Source organism: Penicillium macrosclerotiorum (genome assembly GCF_028827735.1).
Source record: "Penicillium macrosclerotiorum strain IBT 26536 chromosome Unknown utg000007l_segment0_segment0, whole genome shotgun sequence".
Taxonomy (NCBI): Eukaryota; Fungi; Ascomycota; class Eurotiomycetes; order Eurotiales; family Aspergillaceae; genus Penicillium; species Penicillium macrosclerotiorum.
Window position 1 is genome coordinate 735562 of NW_026643086.1, and position 19875 is coordinate 755436.

General features: G+C 52.0%; 8 protein-coding genes across 8 annotated transcripts; 3 read left to right on the forward strand and 5 right to left on the reverse strand.

Annotated features, from left to right (window-relative positions):
* Positions 1–926: 926 nt before the first annotated feature.
* Positions 927–2857, forward strand: N7462_007088 (flavin-containing monooxygenase; the record flags this gene model as incomplete). Its single annotated transcript, XM_057078806.1, has 4 exons — positions 927–1059; positions 1122–1470; positions 1526–2273; positions 2417–2857. 4 exons carry the CDS (start codon positions 927–929, stop codon positions 2855–2857), a joined length of 1671 nt encoding a protein of 556 aa, XP_056931476.1.
* A 372-nt stretch (positions 2858–3229) lies between these two features.
* N7462_007089 (TMEM14 family protein) lies at positions 3230–3629 on the forward strand (the record flags this gene model as incomplete). Its single annotated transcript, XM_057078807.1, has 2 exons — positions 3230–3232; positions 3297–3629. 2 exons carry the CDS (start codon positions 3230–3232, stop codon positions 3627–3629), a joined length of 336 nt encoding a protein of 111 aa, XP_056931477.1.
* A 903-nt stretch (positions 3630–4532) lies between these two features.
* Positions 4533–5691, reverse strand: N7462_007090 (putative C2H2 finger domain protein; the record flags this gene model as incomplete). Its single annotated transcript, XM_057078808.1, has 3 exons — positions 4533–5270; positions 5327–5424; positions 5514–5691. 3 exons carry the CDS (start codon positions 5689–5691, stop codon positions 4533–4535), a joined length of 1014 nt encoding a protein of 337 aa, XP_056931478.1.
* A 756-nt stretch (positions 5692–6447) lies between these two features.
* N7462_007091 (uncharacterized protein) lies at positions 6448–9055 on the reverse strand (the record flags this gene model as incomplete). Its single annotated transcript, XM_057078809.1, has 2 exons — positions 6448–8928; positions 9005–9055. The coding sequence occupies 2 exons, from the start codon at positions 9053–9055 to the stop codon at positions 6448–6450; spliced, it is 2532 nt and encodes an 843-aa protein (XP_056931479.1).
* Positions 9056–11686: 2631 nt separating this feature from the next.
* Positions 11687–12244, reverse strand: N7462_007092 (carboxymuconolactone decarboxylase family protein; the record flags this gene model as incomplete). The annotated part of the gene is made up of 1 exon (XM_057078810.1): positions 11687–12244. The coding sequence occupies one exon, from the start codon at positions 12242–12244 to the stop codon at positions 11687–11689; it is 558 nt and encodes a 185-aa protein (XP_056931480.1).
* Positions 12245–13125: 881 nt separating this feature from the next.
* N7462_007093 (DUF5427 domain-containing protein MTC1) lies at positions 13126–14705 on the forward strand (the record flags this gene model as incomplete). The annotated part of the gene is made up of 2 exons (XM_057078811.1): positions 13126–13669; positions 13729–14705. The coding sequence occupies 2 exons, from the start codon at positions 13126–13128 to the stop codon at positions 14703–14705; spliced, it is 1521 nt and encodes a 506-aa protein (XP_056931481.1).
* A 575-nt stretch (positions 14706–15280) lies between these two features.
* N7462_007094 (5'/3'-nucleotidase SurE) lies at positions 15281–16642 on the reverse strand (the record flags this gene model as incomplete). Its single annotated transcript, XM_057078812.1, has 2 exons — positions 15281–16234; positions 16631–16642. The coding sequence occupies 2 exons, from the start codon at positions 16640–16642 to the stop codon at positions 15281–15283; spliced, it is 966 nt and encodes a 321-aa protein (XP_056931482.1).
* A 915-nt stretch (positions 16643–17557) lies between these two features.
* N7462_007095 (uncharacterized protein) lies at positions 17558–19075 on the reverse strand (the record flags this gene model as incomplete). Its single annotated transcript, XM_057078813.1, has 1 exon — positions 17558–19075. The coding sequence occupies one exon, from the start codon at positions 19073–19075 to the stop codon at positions 17558–17560; it is 1518 nt and encodes a 505-aa protein (XP_056931483.1).
* Positions 19076–19875: the final 800 nt, after the last annotated feature.

Sequence of the window (19875 nt, forward strand, 5' to 3'; positions counted from 1 at the left end):
CCATTTCCCCACTATAATTGGCATCGCAATCTCTTGGCGGTAGGATTTGAGATAGATTCTCTGCGTGAAACATGGAAGCCAATTTCGAATCTCAGTGTAAACGTGGGCCCTTCAGCTTGATGCGTCCAGTCCAATAGATGTTCTGCGCTAAGGTCTTGGCAAAGAGTCCAAGAAAGATAGCCGAAGAATGTACTGGTCAAGGCGATTTCGAGAACGACTGTACCGACCACTGCAACGGTGACGCCTGGTATTCCAGAGATCTGGTCCTCTCAGACAGTCTCAACATTGGCACGAAGACTCTCCAGAGTTTTCTTGTCAAGAGGCATGATGATGGCTCTTCTCTTGCGCCCATTGATATCGTTATACTTTCCCTAATTTGTTGGGTCTTGGGTCACTTAATTGGGATGTAACGGACCAGAATTAACCACACAGAGCTATAATGTTAAGCCTCCAGAGGCCAAGTCAATTTAATAGTTTATGAATCCATTTACGAAGCGGGGTTATCGAGTTGCACTGTCAGCCCGACCAGTGAGGCAAATATTGCCACTTTGTCTCATTCGTTTGTAGATCCGCAAATTTTTATCCTGTAACTACCGAGACAAGAGGCACGCGGCCGGAATGACTCGGATATCAAGGCAGTTTGTATGGTTAAACCGCAGCTGCAGCCGTGCTAAAGTATGCAAGAGTGACTACTTGCAGCACTTGGCTATTTATGATGCATGACAATCCCCCCGCAGACTACGGAGACATTTTAATTTCTAAGAGTTCAAATTATTGGGATCCCAGTGATATAAATGTAACCATACGCTCTTCTCCCATGTGGGTTACCCCTCTTCGAATACTTAAAGGGAAGTCGGTCATTTTGTTCGAGTAATTCTTCTTGGAACCTCTTTGTCTGGCTACACAACACCGGCAAATACTAAAAAATGGGTGAAGTTTCGTCTGTACCACCCAAATTTAAGACCGAATTGGCTGAATACTCGGTGTCCCACGAAGAAAAGTCTGGTCCCTATGTTGATAACCTAGAAGTCGATGCATTGGTTGTAGGAGCAGGTTTTGGTGAGGCCCAACCCTTTCAATCAGATGAAAAGCTCTGAAAATTTCTGATTGGCGTTCTACAGCTGGAATATTCATGCTTAAGACTCTGCGAGACCGTGGACTCAGGACAGTTATATTTGAAGCTGGAAATGACCTTGGGGGTACCTGGCGCTGGAACTGTTATCCCGGCGCAGGGGTAGACTCGGAGGTTCCAGAATACGAATTTTCTTGGCCTGAAGTCTGGAAGACATGGAATTGGACGAGCAACTACCCTACATATGAAGACCTTCGGTCTTATTTTGATCACGTTGACAAGGTCATCGAGGTCAAAAAGGACTGTTCTTTTCAGACCGTGGTCACTGGAGCGCATTTTGATGTTCAATCTGGAAAATGGTCTATCAGTACTCAGGATGGCCGTACAGCAATAGCCAAGTATCTAATTTTGGGTACCGGATTTGTGAGCATTCTGAAACTCATCCTCGCATAGACCACATTGCTTACAAAAATTTAAGGCCGCACGCCGTTATGTTCCACACTGGCCAGGCATAGATAAATTCAAAGGCGTGATCCATCATTCCTCTTTTTGGCCAGATGAAAAAGTCCAAGTTCAGAACAAACGGTGCGCTATCATTGGGACAGGTGCTTCTGGAGTTCAGATTACTCAAGCATGGGGGCCAGAGGCCGGAGATGTCAAGGTTTTCCAGCGTACTCCAAACCTTGCAGTACCTATGCGCAAGCATAAGCTCTCTGTCGAGGAACAGGAGCGCAAGAAAGAATCTTACCCGGAGCTCTTTAGATATCGTGAGAAGAACTTCGCCGGTTTTCTCTACGGCTGGTACGAGAAGAACACATTCGACGACACACCTGAGATCCGTGAGGCTTTCTATGAAAAGGTGTGGGCTGAAGGTGGATTTCGATATTGGGTTTCTCTGTACAAAGATAACCTCTCTAATGCGGACGCCAATAGAGAATCTTATAACTTTTGGGCGAAGAAGACTCGAGCTCGCATTGAAGACGACCGATTGAAGAATCTTCTGGCTCCTCCGGAAATGCCTCATTTCTTTGGAGTGAAAAGACCTTGCCTGGAATACAACTATTATGAGCAGTTCAATCGGCCAAATGTCGACCTCGTGAACATAAAAACCAATCCTATCAAGAACTTCACAGAAACTGGGATCATGCTGGAAGATGGTACACACTATGAATTTGATGTCATTGCAGTAGCTACTGGATTTGTGAGTAACTAATTTGATGTGATTGTGAAGAATTTGATCAGCTGACATCGTTCGACAGGACATCGTCACTGGAGGTAGGGACAATTCTGATTCAAGCGAGTCTTTTTTGTGGAGCATGCTGACACTTTCTAGTCATGACGCAGCTAGGCTTGCAAAGTATCAACGACACCAAGCTGAAAGAAGAATGGATTCCTGGTGCTAAAACCTATCTCGGCCTGACTGTGAACGGTTATCCGAACATGTTCCACATCTACGGCGCGCATGGTCCCACCCTCCTTTGCAATGGGCCCACTGCTGTGGAAGTCCAAGGCCGATGGATTGCAGACTGCCTCCAAAAGATAGAAAGCAACAATATCAAATATATCAATCCAAAGCCTGAAGCAGCAGACCGTTGGAAGAATCACATTATCGAAATCAACAACAAGACACTCTTTCCAACGACGAAGTCAACTTACATGGGAGGCAGTATCCCTGAAAAGGTCTTCGAACCTGTCTGTTATCCAGGCGGAGTTCCAGCCTATGTGGAAGAGATTCGTGAGGCACTGGATTCCATGGAAGGATTTGAAATTGTTCACAGAAATTGAGAAGAACAAGGAAATACTTGATGCCATTTAGTAACCCAAGATCGTTCGTTTTGAGCGGAATGTTAGGTCCAGATAACTTGCAATTTTTGATCCAAAAGTCCAATGCATCGTGTCTCATTATTTGCAAACGATGCTTGTTTGTGCCTTCTACTACGTTTCTGACCGAGCCAAATACGTAAATTAGGAGATGAATAGTTTATGCACCCGCCCCAGCCAGCTGCGTATACTTCGGCCTCGGCCCCGGCCCGCACCCATCTGACTAATAACCCCATCTATGACCGGCCCATCACGACTAAGTGATCCCCAAACTCTAGCTTCATAACACCATCGCCATTACGACCTAGCAAGCAACCACCAACACAGCCCGCAAAAATGGTATTATAGACTTGACCACCTACTTTGAAAGAACCTCCCACTAATACCGTAATACTCTCACCAGTCCTCCAACCCACTTCCCACCAATTCCGCTCTCGCCCTGTCGGTGCTCACCTCCCTCGGCGGCGCAATTGGCTACGCCCGCACCGGCTCAATTCCTTCCATCGCCGCGGGCCTCTCCGTCGGTGCCCTCTACCTGCTCAGCTTTGCGCGCCTGCGCAGCGGCGAGACCTACGGCGAGGAGCTCGGCCTGCTGGCGTCGGCCGTGCTGGGCGGCAGCTCGATCCCGCGCGCGATCAAGACTGGCGGCAAGCCCGTGCCCATGGGGCTGTCGGTGCTGGCGACATACGGCATTGTTGTGTTCGCACTTGCGTTCCGCGAGAAGCGCAGTGTCTAGACCGTTCCAGTGAATCTGAGTCCCATCTCGCAGAGATAGTTGGTGAGAAGCGTGGCATGATCCGGTGGATGTGAGCGGGGATCTCCGCGCAAGGACGAGGGTCGATTTAAACATTTGTGATTTTCTTATTTCGTTGCTATGTTTCTAGCGAGGATACTCCCGTCAAATCGGAATTGATCAATCGAGTTTTTGAGTGATCTACATTCTTACGACAGTGTAGATTACAGTGAGACCGGACACTTACTTCCGGGCCCGCAAGATGTGCAGAGTCCAGGATTCTTTTTTTGTAATCGTATATCATTGGAAACCAAGGAATATATTGATCCCCTACCTGAAAGTCCCTAGAAGGTAAAAAAAACTTACATCAGGAGGTAAAAGACCAGCGTCAACCCTAGGACCGTGCAGGGTAAAGAAGGAACCTCAACGTTAGGTCCGCCCTCGGCCACGGAAGAGCAGAAAGAGAAGGAAGAAATGAGATTAAAAAAAGGGTGCTCGGTTAAAAATGGTAGAACACGTACGGTCGAGCTCTTCCAGGTCCACCAACGACTCCCGGATTAGCGGGCAGGGGAGAGAAGGCAGTCATCCATAGACTCACCGACGAGCTTTCATCGTCGCACATGCCGAGACAGAAGAATTGTTCGAATGGATTGGCCTAGAAATCCGGGTAGTGGATGGTGGTTGGCTCCTTTTTTCTCTCCTTTTCTTCTTCCTGCAGAACTACTACTGATGGATCAGGGCAGGTAACAAACAAAAGCGCCAGCCAAATAGAATGCTCATGTATAGCTAGAGTATGCGTCGAACTTAGCTGGAGTCCGTTTGTCCATCGCTGCAGAAATCTTTTGGGATCCTGGATTGCGAACTTCCTCTCCACACACCGAACCCGTCCCGCTCGGTGTGTTTTATTTAGTGCGCTGGGTCGACCACCGTATCTTGGTCCCGAATCGTTCCCACTACCACGGAGCCGGGAAGTTCGCCCAGCGCGGTCTCTTGGGCGAACTCGTTGCGCGCGAATACGTATCGGGGTAGCCGGGCCATCTTTTCTTCGGGGCTGGTCGTCTCGTCTGAGTAAATCATCCTCACATTCTTTGACTTGTCTTTCTTGGCGGATTTCTCGGTAGGAGTCGCCGCCGCTTCCTTTGCCGCGCCAGATATCAGTTCATCAACAGATTGGTTGTGCTGTCCATGTTGGGCGGGCACATCGCCATTAGAGTACCCAGGCGCGGCGGCTGGCAGCGGATGACCCATGTGCATCTGCTGCATTTGTTGAGCATTAACAGACGGCGCGCCGAACGCGGGTCGTTGGGGAAGACCGGTCGGTATAGGTAAGCTCCCAGCTCGCGGAGGTGTGTTTGAATCGGTAGATGTAGACTGTTGCTGGGGGAAAGGAGGAGGAGTAGCCCCGTATCCGGGAGTGGAAGGTTGGCCTGGGAATGGCTGGGGTGAGTATCCGGTGGGGGGATAAGGCGCAGCACCAGGAGCCGGCTGTCCACCGATGGGAGAAAATGGTTGGAAGCCTGGACTGGCGGTCTGTTGATAAGGGGCCGCGACAGGAGCACCTGCGTATGGCGGAGGATATGAATACTGCGGTGCGGGCGCGGGTGCAGCCGCAACAGCAACCGGAGCTGCGACTGAAGGTTGTACCTGCAATCAAACTATTAGTAACGCTTCAATGTAATTGCGCAGGACACCAAACTTACATATGAAGTCGGTGTCGACACAGACTGTCCGGCGCCGACAGGCGTTCCTTCTCCACTGCTTTCTCCAGTCGCTGCTTCGGCGCGCTTAGCGCGATGTGCTGCCAATCGCGCCTTCATATCTGACACATTTTCCAACTTGGGTTTCTTTGCCGGCTGGCCACCAGCAGCGCTCCCTGCGGGGGGTTACCAGTCGCCGCTTGTCGCTCAGTCTCCGCCTGCTGGAACTGGGCTGCGACACGTTGCTGGTGACTCTGCAGCACATCCTGAGGGACACCCTCCATACCAAAGATTTCCACGTCGAGACCTGCTCGGTTAGGCAGCGCATTTTCAATCTCGGTGAGCTGTTCCTTGTGGACCTGACTCATGTGTACAGATAATCCTGGAAACGCCAGCCGTTAGTTCTCGAAATCCCGAGGAATTGACATTTGTAGCCGTTAGGTCTCACCTCCAGCTGTGTTCAATCGGCGCCCGCATCTTTCGCACTTGAAATGCTTCGCCTTCTGATGCAAAGTGAGAATCTTAAGATCGTCGAAGTCGCGCTCACAGTAGTAGCACCATGGTCGAGCCAGGAGCTCTTCCAGGGTCGGGCCGCGTCTCTTCTTGCCCATTGTAGTGTCGGAATTATCAAGAACGAAATGAAATTGGGAACGGGCGCGAAAAAAGGGGGGGGACAGGGCTTGAATCACAGGCGTTGCGGAGACAAGGTCTCGTGAAATGGAGTGACGCAGATTGTCTGCGGACGAGGGCGGTCACCTGATTCAAAGGACTTATTATTCACGTGATCTGCTGACATCTTAGGTTTTTGATATGCTTTAAGTTGCGCCCATGCTATTCATACACGTAGATCAAAGTAGAATACACGCCAGATCGCCATGGCAGGACCTGGTCCAAACCACCGACCTCCCATTAGATGTACAGCCCTTTTTGCGCTGAAAACAAAACAAACCAGAACGAAAAGAAAAAGAAAACAGACAGCAGCCCCCGGAATCTCCAGAACCATAACCATTGCGCCAGACCTCGATCTCTTTCGAGGCAATCCCGTGCTGAAAATGAAATAAAAGGAGCTTATAGCCCAGCGCACAGCACTAGATTTGGTCCTCACTTCATCTCGCTGATGAACATTAAAAAAATGATATCTTTTGCTTAGTCTCCGAGAGACCAAGTTTCGAGCCTGTTGAATATGCACGTAGCGTACATGCATTGATAACTTTAGCCTCAGACGCCTCGGTGGCGAGGGTCATGAGGTGGGGGCGCCTGCATATGCCCGTGGCCCAGCCCGTAGTGGTGAGCGACGTACGGGAACGGCGCGAACTGCCCGGGCATGGGCTGACCAAGCCCAGCCACCGGAGGCTGCGCGGTGAACGGGTTTGGCGGGGGAAATGCGCCATTCCCAGTGACGGCAGCGTCGGTCCTGGCCCAGGCCCAGGCCCAGGCCCCGGCCCCATGGGCTGCGGTGCGCCGGGCATCGCAGCCATGGAGTTGGGGGCTTTGGGGGCCAGGTTGCCGGCAGGGAGAGGGGCAAGGGACGGAGACCGGCGGCGACGGCCGGCTGGCCTTGGGACGTCCTTGGTCTTGCGAATATCATCGTTCACTCGATCCTGCTCGATCTGAGCCTTGGAGCGCTTGGGGTTGCGAATACGTCCCTCGCGGTTGAACCGCTCCCAGTGGTCTAGCATCGCCTTGGTGCGCTTAGGGTTCTTCGAGTTCATGATCTTTTGCCGACGAGCCTCCTCAAGCTCCTCCGCAGTCGCATCCCTCTTCACCGTGATGTCCTTCTTCGCGACTGGGGCGGGCTTGAGGGGGAGAGGGGGAGGAGCCTCCGGCATAGGTGAGTAGTCGACGAACGTAGCAATTGCCTCCGCAGTCGCCGGACGGGGAGCTGGGGGTGTAGACGCGGCGAGGGTACTTGCGCCACGGCGGCCTCGACCACGGGCCGCAGTAGGAGTGTATGTGCTAGCCTGGGTACCATCAAGAGCTGCCCGGGTGGAAATAAGGCTACTTGCACCTCGGCCACGACCACGACCACGACCACGGCCGCGACCACGGCCGCGGGGGGTGCTGACAACAGCAGGCTCTGGCTGATAGGCTTCAAAGGTAGCACGTCGGCCACCACGGCCTCGGGTGCGTCGCTTGGGAGGGTGCAGGACTTCCTCTTCGGTCTCTTCTGCGTCGGGAGATTCCTGCTGGGTTTCCTCCGTATCGGTCTTGGAGGTCTCCACTTCCACAGCCTTGCGCTTGCGGGTGAACTTAGGGTACAAAGGCTCGCGCCGCTGCTCCCAAAGCTTAGGGACCATTTCTCCGTCATCTCGCACGATAGGGGTCCAACCATCAGGGTTGCGATCACCCGGAACAACCTTTGTGGCCATCTTTCTTCCCTGCGCGGGAGTCGGAACAAAGCCACCTTGGACGAATGGATTTTGAGGGACTCGACTGACAGCAGTGGCTGTGTTGGTAGGGAATTGGGTGTATTTGTAACCATAGAGCGCTGCCTCTTTCTTGTCTTCGAAATCAAGGTCATTTTCTGGGACCCGAGCCATTGGGTGACCGGCTTTCTTCTTGTGACCCATTGCGAACTCCCGCTTAGAATCAAGAGTAATTGCACTTCGGATATGGCGATGTGCGTGCAAATAGAGTTTGTCGAGGGCCAAATATTCATCTTGCCAGGTTTTCAGAGCGACGGCAACAGCTTCAGTCGCTGCATAAAGCTCTTCGTGGGAGAGAAGTTCAGGCTTCTTCAACATTTCGACCATTTGATCAAAATTGCTGATTTCCAGGAATTTGCCTGTCTCGACCTTAGTATTTTTGTAAGGTTCGGGGAACGTGAGTGGCTCTGGGGCATCACGCTTTTTTGGCTTGCTGTCGTGGAACACTGATTGCCAGTCTGCGTGGGCTTTGGCAGCCTCTTGTTCATAGGCGGGGCTAAACTTCTTCACATTGTCGACATTCCATAGTTTCAGTAGGCGCTCTGGCATCTCTTGTGGTTGCCATTGAGCGAGGCGACGACGATATTCCTCGGGGAAAGCGCCGCGAGGGTTGGAGAGCCATTCCAGTCGGTCTAGTTTGCCCTGAGATTCCTTGGTGGTTTTCGCCTTGGGAGCAATGGTCCTGGCAACACCAGAACCAGCTGTCATATCGGTTTGCTCACCACTGACGGAAGGGGCAGCCGTTACTGGTTCGGTTTCTTCCTCGTCTTCGCCGGGCTCCTGGTCGCCGAGTTCGGCTTCCTCGCCTTCGTCACCTTCGTCGCCTTCGTCAGCGTCATCACCTTCCATTTCTTCAATGCCTTCGGCATCTTCAACTTCTTCAGCTTCATCGCCCTCTTCGACATCCTCCGCCGCTTCGGCTTCGTCAGCTTCGTCGGCATCATCAAACTGGGAGGCATCATTGAGAGCATCCTCATCCTGGAGGTCCAGTTCATCATTTTCATCGAGATGACTGTCATCAATGCCATCATACTCTAGATGGCTATCAGGATGGTCGGCAGCGACATGCGCATTAAGTACATCTTCTTCAGTAATGGTCTCATCATTGGGAAAATCCAGAAGCTTCCCGCACCAGTCGCATTTGATTTTGTGCGATCTGGGCTCTGGAGACTGAGAGATCTGAGTGGAAGTAGACTGTGGTCGGAATGGTTCAGAGAATTGGCGGCGCAGGGGGAGAATCCTGGCTATCGCCTACATCGGACGATGGATTGTCCATGTCCAGGTCACCCCGAGAAATGGGGGCCATGTTGGATGGAGAGGGAATGGGGCGAAGCCCAAGTGAGAGATCAGGGGAATAAAAGGAAAGAAAGGAAAAGACCCGGTCAGGTTAACAGAACAGACCCGGGAAAGACATACACGGAACGTGCCGTGCAAGGGGATGCGAGTCTGGTTGAAGGTTCTGTATAGTTGAGTTAGTTTCGGGTGGGCGGTTCGCTTGCGGTGCCAAGACCGTAGTAATCGCAGCGCAATCCGGGCACTTTGCCAGGGTCAGGGGAGTAAGGGAAGGGATCGAAGAACGCAAAGAGCCCGAACCGAAACATCAAGTGAAGGGGAAAGGAGTGATAAGAAATTAAACCAGACGGAACAGTCACAAGGACAGCGAAGTAAAAATGAAAGAAATGGAGCCAGGATAGATGCAGGACACGGTCGCGGCAAATTGTGTGGATCAGGATCTGACCCGAAGTGTATTTGGGGCCCGCGCGAAGAGTAAAAGATGCCAGCACGAAACAAGAAGAGCAAGCCCAACCACGCGACCAGAGGCACTTACCATGTAAAGAGCACCGTAGCACGGCTGATTCGTCGACGAATTTCCGATCGACCAATTCTGCACAAAGCCCAGAGGCGTCTAGTCGACGTGAGAGTCTTGGCCAGGGATGTGTACTTGGTCACAAGTTGGGGAAGGCTGGACGGATGGTGAGGCGGTTTTGGACACCAGCGCGATTCCCCACGAAACAGAGTACAAGAAAAAAAGGAGAGTGAGGAAAAGGAAGACAAGACTATCGCACTGGCAAATGACAATGCAGAGAAACAGGATGGATGGTTGGCGAGGAGGGAAGGGGGGGGGGTTCAGGAAGATGAAAGTGTAGAGTAGTATGTAGAAAGGCAGAAAAAAAAATGGAGGATCTTACAGCCGGGCGGCCGAAGACAAGGGAGAGCAGCGAAACAGAATAACAAGGCAGACAAGGATGAAGAGAAAAGCAACGAATGCCTGGGGGTGGAAGAGATGAGGCAACAGAGGATGGGGGGGATGGTAGGGGAAGAGAAGTAGGCAAGAAGAGATTTGAGGTTTAGTTTGGCGGTTTGGAGGTTTGGACGGTAAGTTTGGTGTAGAGAGTGACCCGTACACCCCGTACCTTCAATACTTCCAGTACATCCAGTACGAGCCGTCCTACAGTCCGGCTCCACTCGCCCACCAGCAGCCAATCACCACCGCGCTATCTACTGAGCCACTTGGGTCTGGCGCCCGTTAAATACATTAAATAGTCTGAAATCAGAGATGGAGTATGTCACGGTAATGGACGAACCCACTGGCAGAGTACCGCCGAGATTCCAGGTCGAGGGGAGGATCAATCTATACAGGCGCCCGATTTCGGGATTCACCTCCATCCACCTAGACACGATCAAAGCCATCAGTGTGATGGCCACTCTGTGGGGGAGGCCGCGTCTCGCCTGAATGAACAGCTCGGTTTCTTTTTCAGTCTTTTCTTACTTTAGCGCCAACAAAGTGTAACCAACAGAAGGAAAACAAGCAGGTCCCCTCTCGAGATCCAACTTCCCTGGCGGCCTGCTCGGATTGTCTAACAAAATGCAAAAGAACAAAAACCCCTCAAGAGGCTTTGACATCACTTCACACAATAGTTCTGATAGTATTACCTCTCTGTTCGGTCCTCAGGGGTGTGGCGTGGGTCTGAGTGGGCGCAAGGGGAACAATAAGGATGGGATAACGCCAGTACGGCTGAGGACCAACGGGGCCAAAAAAAGAACCCAATCTACGTACAATAACGAGGAAAGCTGAAATCTAGCAATAGAGATGAATAGGATCCTTCAGAATCCAGCTCGATAGAAAATTCCTGAACCCCCCGATCCGTCTACGCTGGCCGATATTTCCGCGCGACTCATTGTTGAGTCCTTTCCCCCTTTACTTCCGATCCGCGCATGTCTCAAGCCTACCAAAAAGCACAGACCCTCTCATGTTTGCTTTGCATTTTTTTCCCCGAGTTGTCGCGGCTGCAGAGCGATCTGCTTCGGTAGTAATGCTATCACTAAGTGATTCGGCTTTCACATTCGCCTCCAGTTATCCCAGATTTCGGGTTCTGTACCCGCGATTCCCCGTATGCTGGGGCTTTAAATCCCGGCAAACCGGCTACCTTTGGATCGCTTTCTTACTCACGCTGCGCCTTGACGTCAGCCTTCGGAACTATATATTGATTCGCGGCTGCATATTCGTCCTTTGCTTGTCGTTCTATTCGGGAGTCAAGGACGTTACCACACAACCCTCGGAGGAGTCGCTAGGTCCTGTGCACCCTCGTGGCTTTTATATTTGGCTGTTGATTCCCGACGGTTCAATTCTAGACTGGTCTGTTTCGTTGCTCAGAAATCGGACCATACAAGATCCTCCGATATTAACACATCTCGTTCATCCACTGCAAGCTACTCACGCACTAGTTCCGACAGAAAAAGGGAAGGGCGGAACACGGGGAAACACATGGAACTTTTTTTCAGAGAGAGCAATGGCGAATTTTTTCTATCCTATTGCTCCTAGAGCCAAGAGAAATACTGCGAAATACCCCATTAGATAATATGCTGCACCTCTTAGATCCAGATCCAATTCTTCCCCCCCCCCCCCCCCCCCCTGGTAGAGCCGAGTCGAATAGACTCAATGATTCTTCTCGCCAACATCTAATGCCACCAAGAACCGACTGACGCAGTTGTACGCGGCCACCGTCGCCGTAATCTCGACCACTTCCTGATCACTGAAGCAGCTCTTCAGTTCCTGGAAAACTTCGTCCGGCACGGTGACTGTCTTGGTCATGGCATCCGTGTATCTCAGCACTGCTCGTTGATCCCGCTCGAGGACCTTCCCGGCAACCTCACCGGAGAGATCAATTTGCGCATCCCCCACTGCAGCGAGAGCTTCTTCGCTCAGCCCTCCCGCCTTGAGCAACGGTGCATGTTGCTCCCACTCAAACAAGGCACCATTGACGACAGCCACACGGCAGATGGCCAGCTCTGTAATCACAGTAGTCAAGCTTGTGCGGGTGCGAATGGCACCAATGAACGAATTCCAACCATCTGCGACAGGAAACGAGTGCAACAGCGCCAGATCAAGTGGAAGGAGAGGATTCGGAGCTCGGCGGGCTTGAACACTAGCCAGAATCTTTGCCTCGTCGGGTGTACTGGTAGGGGGAGGGTCTGGGACGTATGGGAGACGCATTGCGCTGAGTGTCGCTCGGCTACTGGGCGGGTAGATCTGTAGGCAATATTAGCAGTTGACAGGGTGCAGATTTCTGCCAATGGCACTCACAATGCTGGATCAGGGACAGGATTTCTAGTTCTGAAAAGAAATCACTCAATGAGATGGCTTTTGAGCATAGGATTCGGGCGCAGACATCTCTCCGCAGGGACCGCGGCAACCTATTTATGCCATTTGTTGCTTATCACAACCCCGCGTGGGCCCGCCGCGGGACTGGTTCCGGGACTCTAATTCCATACCTTAGCAGAGGTTCAGGTCCCAAAGAACATTTTTCGCCCTGAGAGAGGCATCCGCTCATGAGACTGCATTGACAATGGCAGTTTGATATTGGTGATGTCTATGTCTATCCGCCGCTTGGATGAGTCTCCGATGAGGACAACATAAGAGCGTGCGGCGAAGAGCAATGCCGTGGTCCTATGCGCCCACATCTCAATGGTCTATACCACCCCCAAAACTCATCTTTGAGAATCAAACAAGGACTTCATGAATCAATTAGCCTCAGGATCACCAAGGGTTTTTTTTCCAAGGTGAGATATCAATGGTAGGGTCCTGTTGATTTTGTCGATTATATAGTGCGTGTTCATACGCTATTGCCAAGCAGTGAATGTATGAACATCATGGTGATCTCAACTGCGTTACAAAATTTTCAATAAGCTTATTTTGTTTTCCTTTCATTTCACTCTGCCATTTTCATGTAATGCTGCTTCTACGTCCAGGTAAAACACTGAGAATGCAAGCAGAGCGGGTCTTGGCACAGCGTCTCCACAGCACGGGTCCGGGAGCTCCAAACAAGTGTCGTCACCTCTCCTGACCAGAACTGCCATCCCTCCAAACAGCCCACCATGCCTCCTAAGGGCGCCAAACCTACCAGCGATGAACTGCTTGCGCAGTTTGATGACCTCGGCATCGAACAGTCAGGCGAGAACCCCGCAAAGCAGCCTGCGCCTGCCGCTCCTGCGGCCGACAACGAAAAGGCTGAGCAGGAGGACGTTCTTGCGGAGCTTGAGAAACAAGCCGCCCAGCGACCCAGCAGTGGTCCTGGTACCCCACGTCTCTCAGCAGACAAGGCTCGCTCGGCTACACGATCTCCCCGTCCGAGTGCGACCCTTGACCGAGCCAGCGAGGACAAGAGCGGCCGCCCCTCCGAGGAGCTTACTCGGGCTTCCCGTGCGGGCATTAAGCAGGAGCAGCCGAAACAAGAAGCAGAACCTGCTGCCTCGCAGACCCAGGAGCAAGGTGGAGGAGGATGGTGGGGAGGCTTCTTTGCTACAGCAAGCGCGGCGATGAAGCAGGCCGAGGCCGCAGTCAAGGAAATCCAGAACAACGAGGAAGCTCAGCGATGGGCTCAGCAAGTAAAAGGGAACGTTGGAGCCCTTAGAGACTTTGGTATGGCTCCCCGGGTCTACATTATTGCATCCACCACTGACCGACGTTTCTCACAACAGGCGGCGAACTGCGTAACATGGCCATTCCCACATTCACCAACCTCATCCACACCCTTGCCCCTCCAATCTCCTCGCATGAACGTCTCCAGATCCATGTGACACATGACCTCTCCGGATACCCGGGCATCGACCCGCTCGTATACGCGGTTTTTTCACGAGTAATGGCGCAAGTTGAAGGTGGCGACCTGCTCGTCATCCAACGAGGCCAAGAGTCTGCACCCAAGCGCGGGCTCGACGTAAGCGGCTACGTCTCCAGCGCCGGCTGGAACGACGGGCCTTGGTGGCGTACTGTGACACCCGGTACACCGCGCACGCTCAATGCAGTCCGCGGCACCGTTGAAGCGTCGAAGCTGGCGCGCGCCAGCGCCGAGTCCTACGCGACGGAATACTTCTCCTCTCGGGGCGGCGTTGAAGAAGCTGCCAGGCAAGCCACCGAGGTGCTAAGTGAATCCAACCCAGTGCGTAGCAGCGATATTTTCCTTGCTATCCAGGCCATTACTCAAAGCACCTCGCCCGACATGTTCCAGGCTGGCGCATCTGCTGAGCAAGCGACGCCTGCCGGCGCTGTTGATGCCCCGGAGGTCGACGATGAGATTTCTTTTGCGCTATACCTGCACGACCCCATCCACGGCATCGCCTTTCATACTATTTCACAGGCCGTTCCTGCTAAATGGATCGAATGGCTCGACGCATCGGCGCCGGCCTCCGATACTGCAGACTCCGAAGACGCGGAGGCTGCGCACGCGGTCGTCCCCGAGGCCATTGCCGAAATTATTGAGAGCGGCGGTGTCGACCCGCGTGAATGGGTAGCTGAATGGATCGAGGAGACCCTGTCCCTGTCGGCCGGAGTCGTGGCGCAGCGTTACGTAGCGCGGCGTATGGGCGTCGGCGAGGGCGGCTTGGGCAAGGGTAAGATGCGTGCAGAGCAGGCATCGACGGTGGAGAGCGGTGCTGGCGAGGCCGCTCGTGCTATCTAGAGATACTCTAGCTAGCCGTGGCTGATTTACCCTTTCTTCTTGCGAGGATGATTGCCCCCAGTTTTTATGCTGTTCTGAACTCTCGTTATGTGATACACCCCCGTGCCTCAGGTCGCTTCTGCTTGTTTTTATATTGCTTCTTTCCCAAATTCCTGTCACTTAACCCCGAGCATACGGCCCAGTAGCGTTTATCCATAGTTGACAGCGCGTGTTCGAGGGCAATAATTCAATCGCATCAATGATGTTTACGTTTTCATTTGTTAATTCAAGATATCCATTTATATTCCGTGCCTGTTATGTCTATGTACAATAGTATCCTCGCAGCATGCCCACTGCTCTCACTCTCTATCCAACCCCAAGGAAATAAGATAAAGAAAGGTTCAGTCAAATAGAAACCATCAAACATCGATCCGCTCCGTAATGCAAATATTGAATAGTCCTATCCCTGCACGGTGTGCGGGGGCGGGCAAAAAGAACAGATGACCAAAGATAAAGGTAATGAAAAGGTAACAAAAAATTAGATAGGGCACCCACGGTTTCTCAAGCCATATGAGGGCCCTAGGACATTCATAAAATCATTGCTCCAAGTGCAGAGGTCCATCCAGCCCAGGAACATGCCAGAAGTTCGCGCGGAGCGCCGTAACACTGGTAGACCCGTTCAGCACGGTGTGCGCATCGGTGCCCTCCTCGCTCTCTTGCAGCCGTTTCTTCATATCGGACAAGTCGGCGGACCACTTGAAACTGCGCTGCTTGGGGCGCGAGATGCCGTTCACGTGGCCATTGATGCCATTGACCACGACCTCGCTGCGCTGCTCAGGGACACCGTTCGTGACGGGCTTTCCTGTGCTCTTCAGCGGCGCGTCGGTCTCGGCGTACAGACAGCCGCGTGACCAGTAGTACGGCAGAGTGCGGGTGTACAGCACGGGCTGGGACTCGACGTCAATGCGCATGGGGACATTGATATTATACAGCTCGACGCGGGAATCCCAGTTGCGCCACAGGTGGGCGACGATGCGGACGGCGAGACGGGCGGCGGCGGCAATGACGTCGGCGGGCTGGGGGTCCTTGCTACCGAAGGAGATGGCGATGCCGCGCTGGCTGCAGAAGACGGCTTCAAGGGCGCCGCCGACGGTGCCGGAGGAAAGGTTGTAGATGGTGGAGGCGTTGCGGCCGTGGTTGGGACCGGAGATCACCAGATCAACGGGTGGGCGGTCCGGGAAGAGATTGTACAGGCCGAGCTGGGCGCAGCTAGCAGGGGTGCCGTTCTGGACCACGACCCAGTCGCGCAGGTGGGCGTTTTCTGGGCCCGGCTGGAAGTGCTCGTCCCACGAGCCGTCGTCGCGGAAGGAGTCCGGGTGCACGAAGCTCGCGGTCAGGGAGGCTTCGATCAGGTGGGCCTTGCCGATCCATGAGCGTGAGGCCGCAGGGATAGCGACTGAGACTTCATGGCCAGCGGCGTGGAGCTCGTCGACGAGTGGGCGGACATAGGGAGAGAGGCGCTTGTTCGGCGGCCCATCATCGTTGACTACCTGTATATCGCGTGACCAAGGGCCTCCTGGTTAGCGGTCCGATCTGCCATTTTGGGTTCCTTGTCTCGTATCATCCGAATTGGAGAGGAGTAAGCGCTGCGGAGAGTGAGGAGAAAAGCGAAGAGCATAATTGGAAGTAAATGACATTTGGTAAATGACCGACTATCCCAAATCTAGAGAAGGAAAAGAAAGAGACACAGAGCTGCAGATCTGCCCAGATCCGGGAATAATTCTAATTTCCTCAAAAGTCTCTGGGCCATGCAGGATTGAATTGCCATGGAGAATACTCAATTTCGAGGCAAGGAAGAAGAAAAGAAAGTCCAGCGGAACGAAAAGCAAAACGTCATGATAAGAAAGTCTCGTGATCGGGGGCTGGCGCCAACAAAGTGCACTTACCAAGATATGCATAATGGACTCTCCGAATTTCCCAGCGCTAGGGGCGTGTGGTCTGTGAATATCAAGCAGATGGGGTTTCTTCCGCTTTTTTTCCTTTTTCTAGGGAGAGAGCACTCTGAGGTGTTCTTAATATGAATCCAACCCAGAGTAAAAAGGGAAGAAAGACAAAAAAAAAAAAAGGAACGGAAAAAACCCACACGATCAAGAACACAGGAAATCACCTCCCCGCGACGTTTGGGGAAGACCCCGGCCTTATATGGGGGAACGACCAGGGCCTGGCTAAGCATTGAGCCATTTGAATTACCGGATCGCCGAATGGGGGAATCTGGGCTGGACACGGTGAAGCTGTTCAGGCAATTCAGGCAGGTCGGGCCACGCCCAGGCAGCCCAGGCTGCGGGGAGCGGCAATCGAAGGGGCAGTGGCGGTCCGGATGGAGTCTGCGGTGAACCGATCCGTCGGGCTCGGCAGTCCGGTGACACTGCAGAGATTGGAAGAGCTGGGCGGGTAAATGCACATATCAAGTCAAAATTTCTGTATTTGTTTGAAAGAACCCCTGAGAAAACATGTAGAGGGCTCAATATTTTTGAAATATAGCTGAAAATGAATTCAATAATCTGTTGCGGCTGGTATAGCTGAAGACAGGATGCAGAGATATATAGATCGCGAAGTCTCTGCTCCTCCCGGTGGATCCAGCCGCAGTCAAATGATTTTCGTAAGCGGAGCACCGCGCATAAAGTATGCAGGGCTCACCGCACCACACGAGATGGTGAAATATACATCACTATACCTCCGATGAAGATGCCATATCACGTTAACTGTCAAGTTGACTGTAGCACTACTTCAGGAGCCGGATAAAAAGCCTTTCGGTTCAATGCTAGTAATATTGCATAATCAGACAAATGGGATCCAATCGCAGACCTCTAAGCCTAGGCATTTTCCACCTGTTGGAAATTTGCTTTCTCTGCAATGTGACTGTCAGTAGCGGTCGCTGCAGCCGCTCCGACCTCCGGATGGATATTATTCCTCCAAAGGGTCTCACTCCTGACAACAACTTCACGCGCATTGGAGGAGGAGGAGAAAAGGAAATCGACAGACTCAAGGGTAATAGATGATGTTTCTGGGAAGAACAGATAGACGACAAGACATGACGCAAAATTCAGAACTGCCCATATTATATATGTTCGCCAGCCAATGCTATCAATGGAAACGGGCGCGATCTCGACGGTCCAGAATTGGTTTGCCCATAGGAAGAAGACAGATAATGCAAGGGCCTTGCCTCGCACATGCAATGGCAATATTTCAGCTGGATACGTCCACATATTGGACATCCACCCCCATGTAAAGAAGGAGAGATAAAGGAAGAAGAATACGATGGTAATGACGGACGAGACAGATGAACCTTTCCACAAAGTGATGCAAACGGCGATCATGCAAGATCCCATCCCCAGATTGCCTAAATAGAATAATCGCCGACGACCGAAGCGGTTGATCAGATACCAGGTGAGAAAGGAAGAAATAAGAAGCCAGATTTGGGAGCACCCCGACACAAGATTGGCCAAGTTAGGTCTCATGCCTACGGAGTTTTGCAGGATGAAGGGAAGATAGTATTCGATGAAGTTGATGCCCGTATAAGACTGCATTGATTGGGCGGCACAGGCAATGATGACACGCGTGCGCACCTTAGCACGGCCTTGTCGGAAAAGAGCACCCCAAGAATTTCCTTGATCTTCAAGTTCGATGGCAGACAAAATATCATGTAACTCATCCTGGATTCGTTCATGGTCTTCAGGAAGGTCGCGCAGGGCTGACAATGCAGCAGCAGCCGCTTCCGTATCGCCATGGGCGGCTAGCCAACGAGGCGATTCAGGCAAGATAACGGTAAATCCAAATGCAATAATAGGATATACAGCCTGTAGTGCGAATGGAACACGCCAACTAATCTGACTATTGAGGAAGCCCAGACCATAGACAACCCAATAAGCGATATTGGTACCAATAATAAGGAACGTAAGCTGCACTGCAACTAAAACAGCTCGCAACTCTGCGGTAGCAGTCTCGGCGAGCCAGACCGGTGAGGCACTGGTAAAAAGACCAAGACCAATGCCAAGAATGATGCGTGAGGCGAGAACCTGGGCTAGCGAAAATGATGCCGCATTAATTGCATCTCCAATCAGGTGCACCAAGCAGGCGAGCAAAATTGTCCGACGACGACCGATCTGTTCGCTAACCAGCACCGCCATCAGAGCACCAAGCATGCATCCAATATCGTAGGATGACACTACGAGTCCCTGAATTGCAGCGTCTGGGTCGCCAATAAGTGCTAGAAAGTTCGGCTCGGAGATGATCTGTCCCATCAAGCCGTTGTCATAGCCAAACAGACAGAAGCCTGTGGAGCTAACCACCGTGATCAGATAAACTAATTGTTTTCCTCGCAGAGTCGACATTTTGATGGATACGAGAGGACTTTTTCGGGTGTTATAATCTTGGCCCGCAAGGGATGGTAGATAACTTCTCTACGATCGTACTCGCGGCCTTCTATAGATGGTCTTTCTTTAGGGGTGCGATGCATACTGTCTCTAGTGACAGTATATGCCGAGGGGGAATCTTATCCTCAAAATAAGCATCCCCGTACTCAGATGGCGAAGAAAGCCAATGGGCAATGATTTAGTTGATAGATTCGGCTCTTGTCCGACCCCCCTCAGGATGTACGTGTGGAAGGATCTGCTGGCTGATCGCAAATGTGGAGATACTCCGAAGAACTTCAGGCTTTCTCTCCGAGGCTAGCGATGCCAATTTTCCGCAAATCAAGAAAAAAAAAAAAAAAAAAAAACAAGGCTCCTGAATTCGCATCTTTCATTCATTGGATTTTGTTTTACGAATTCAATGATGCCAGAAATCAAGAGAAGTGGGGGCAGAGGTCTTCTATGACATAGGACAACACCTGATTCCTCTGGTACAATTATTGCCTGTTGCTTGCCTGCCCCAGCTTCCAGACAGAAAGAGAGGGAGAGGGGGGGAGAGAGAGAGAGATGGCACCATAATTTTCTTGAATAAACAATATTATAACTATGTTTTCTTGTATTGTGGAATGATATATTGGACCTATATCAGCAGTTTATTAGGCTGCTAAGAAACCACGCCTTCCACTTTGTTAGGCACGGAGCTTCCTTTCATCCTCCAGGCTTCATCCGAAGATTGACTCCAATGATAGACTGTAAGTAACTATGACCATTTCTTTCAATGA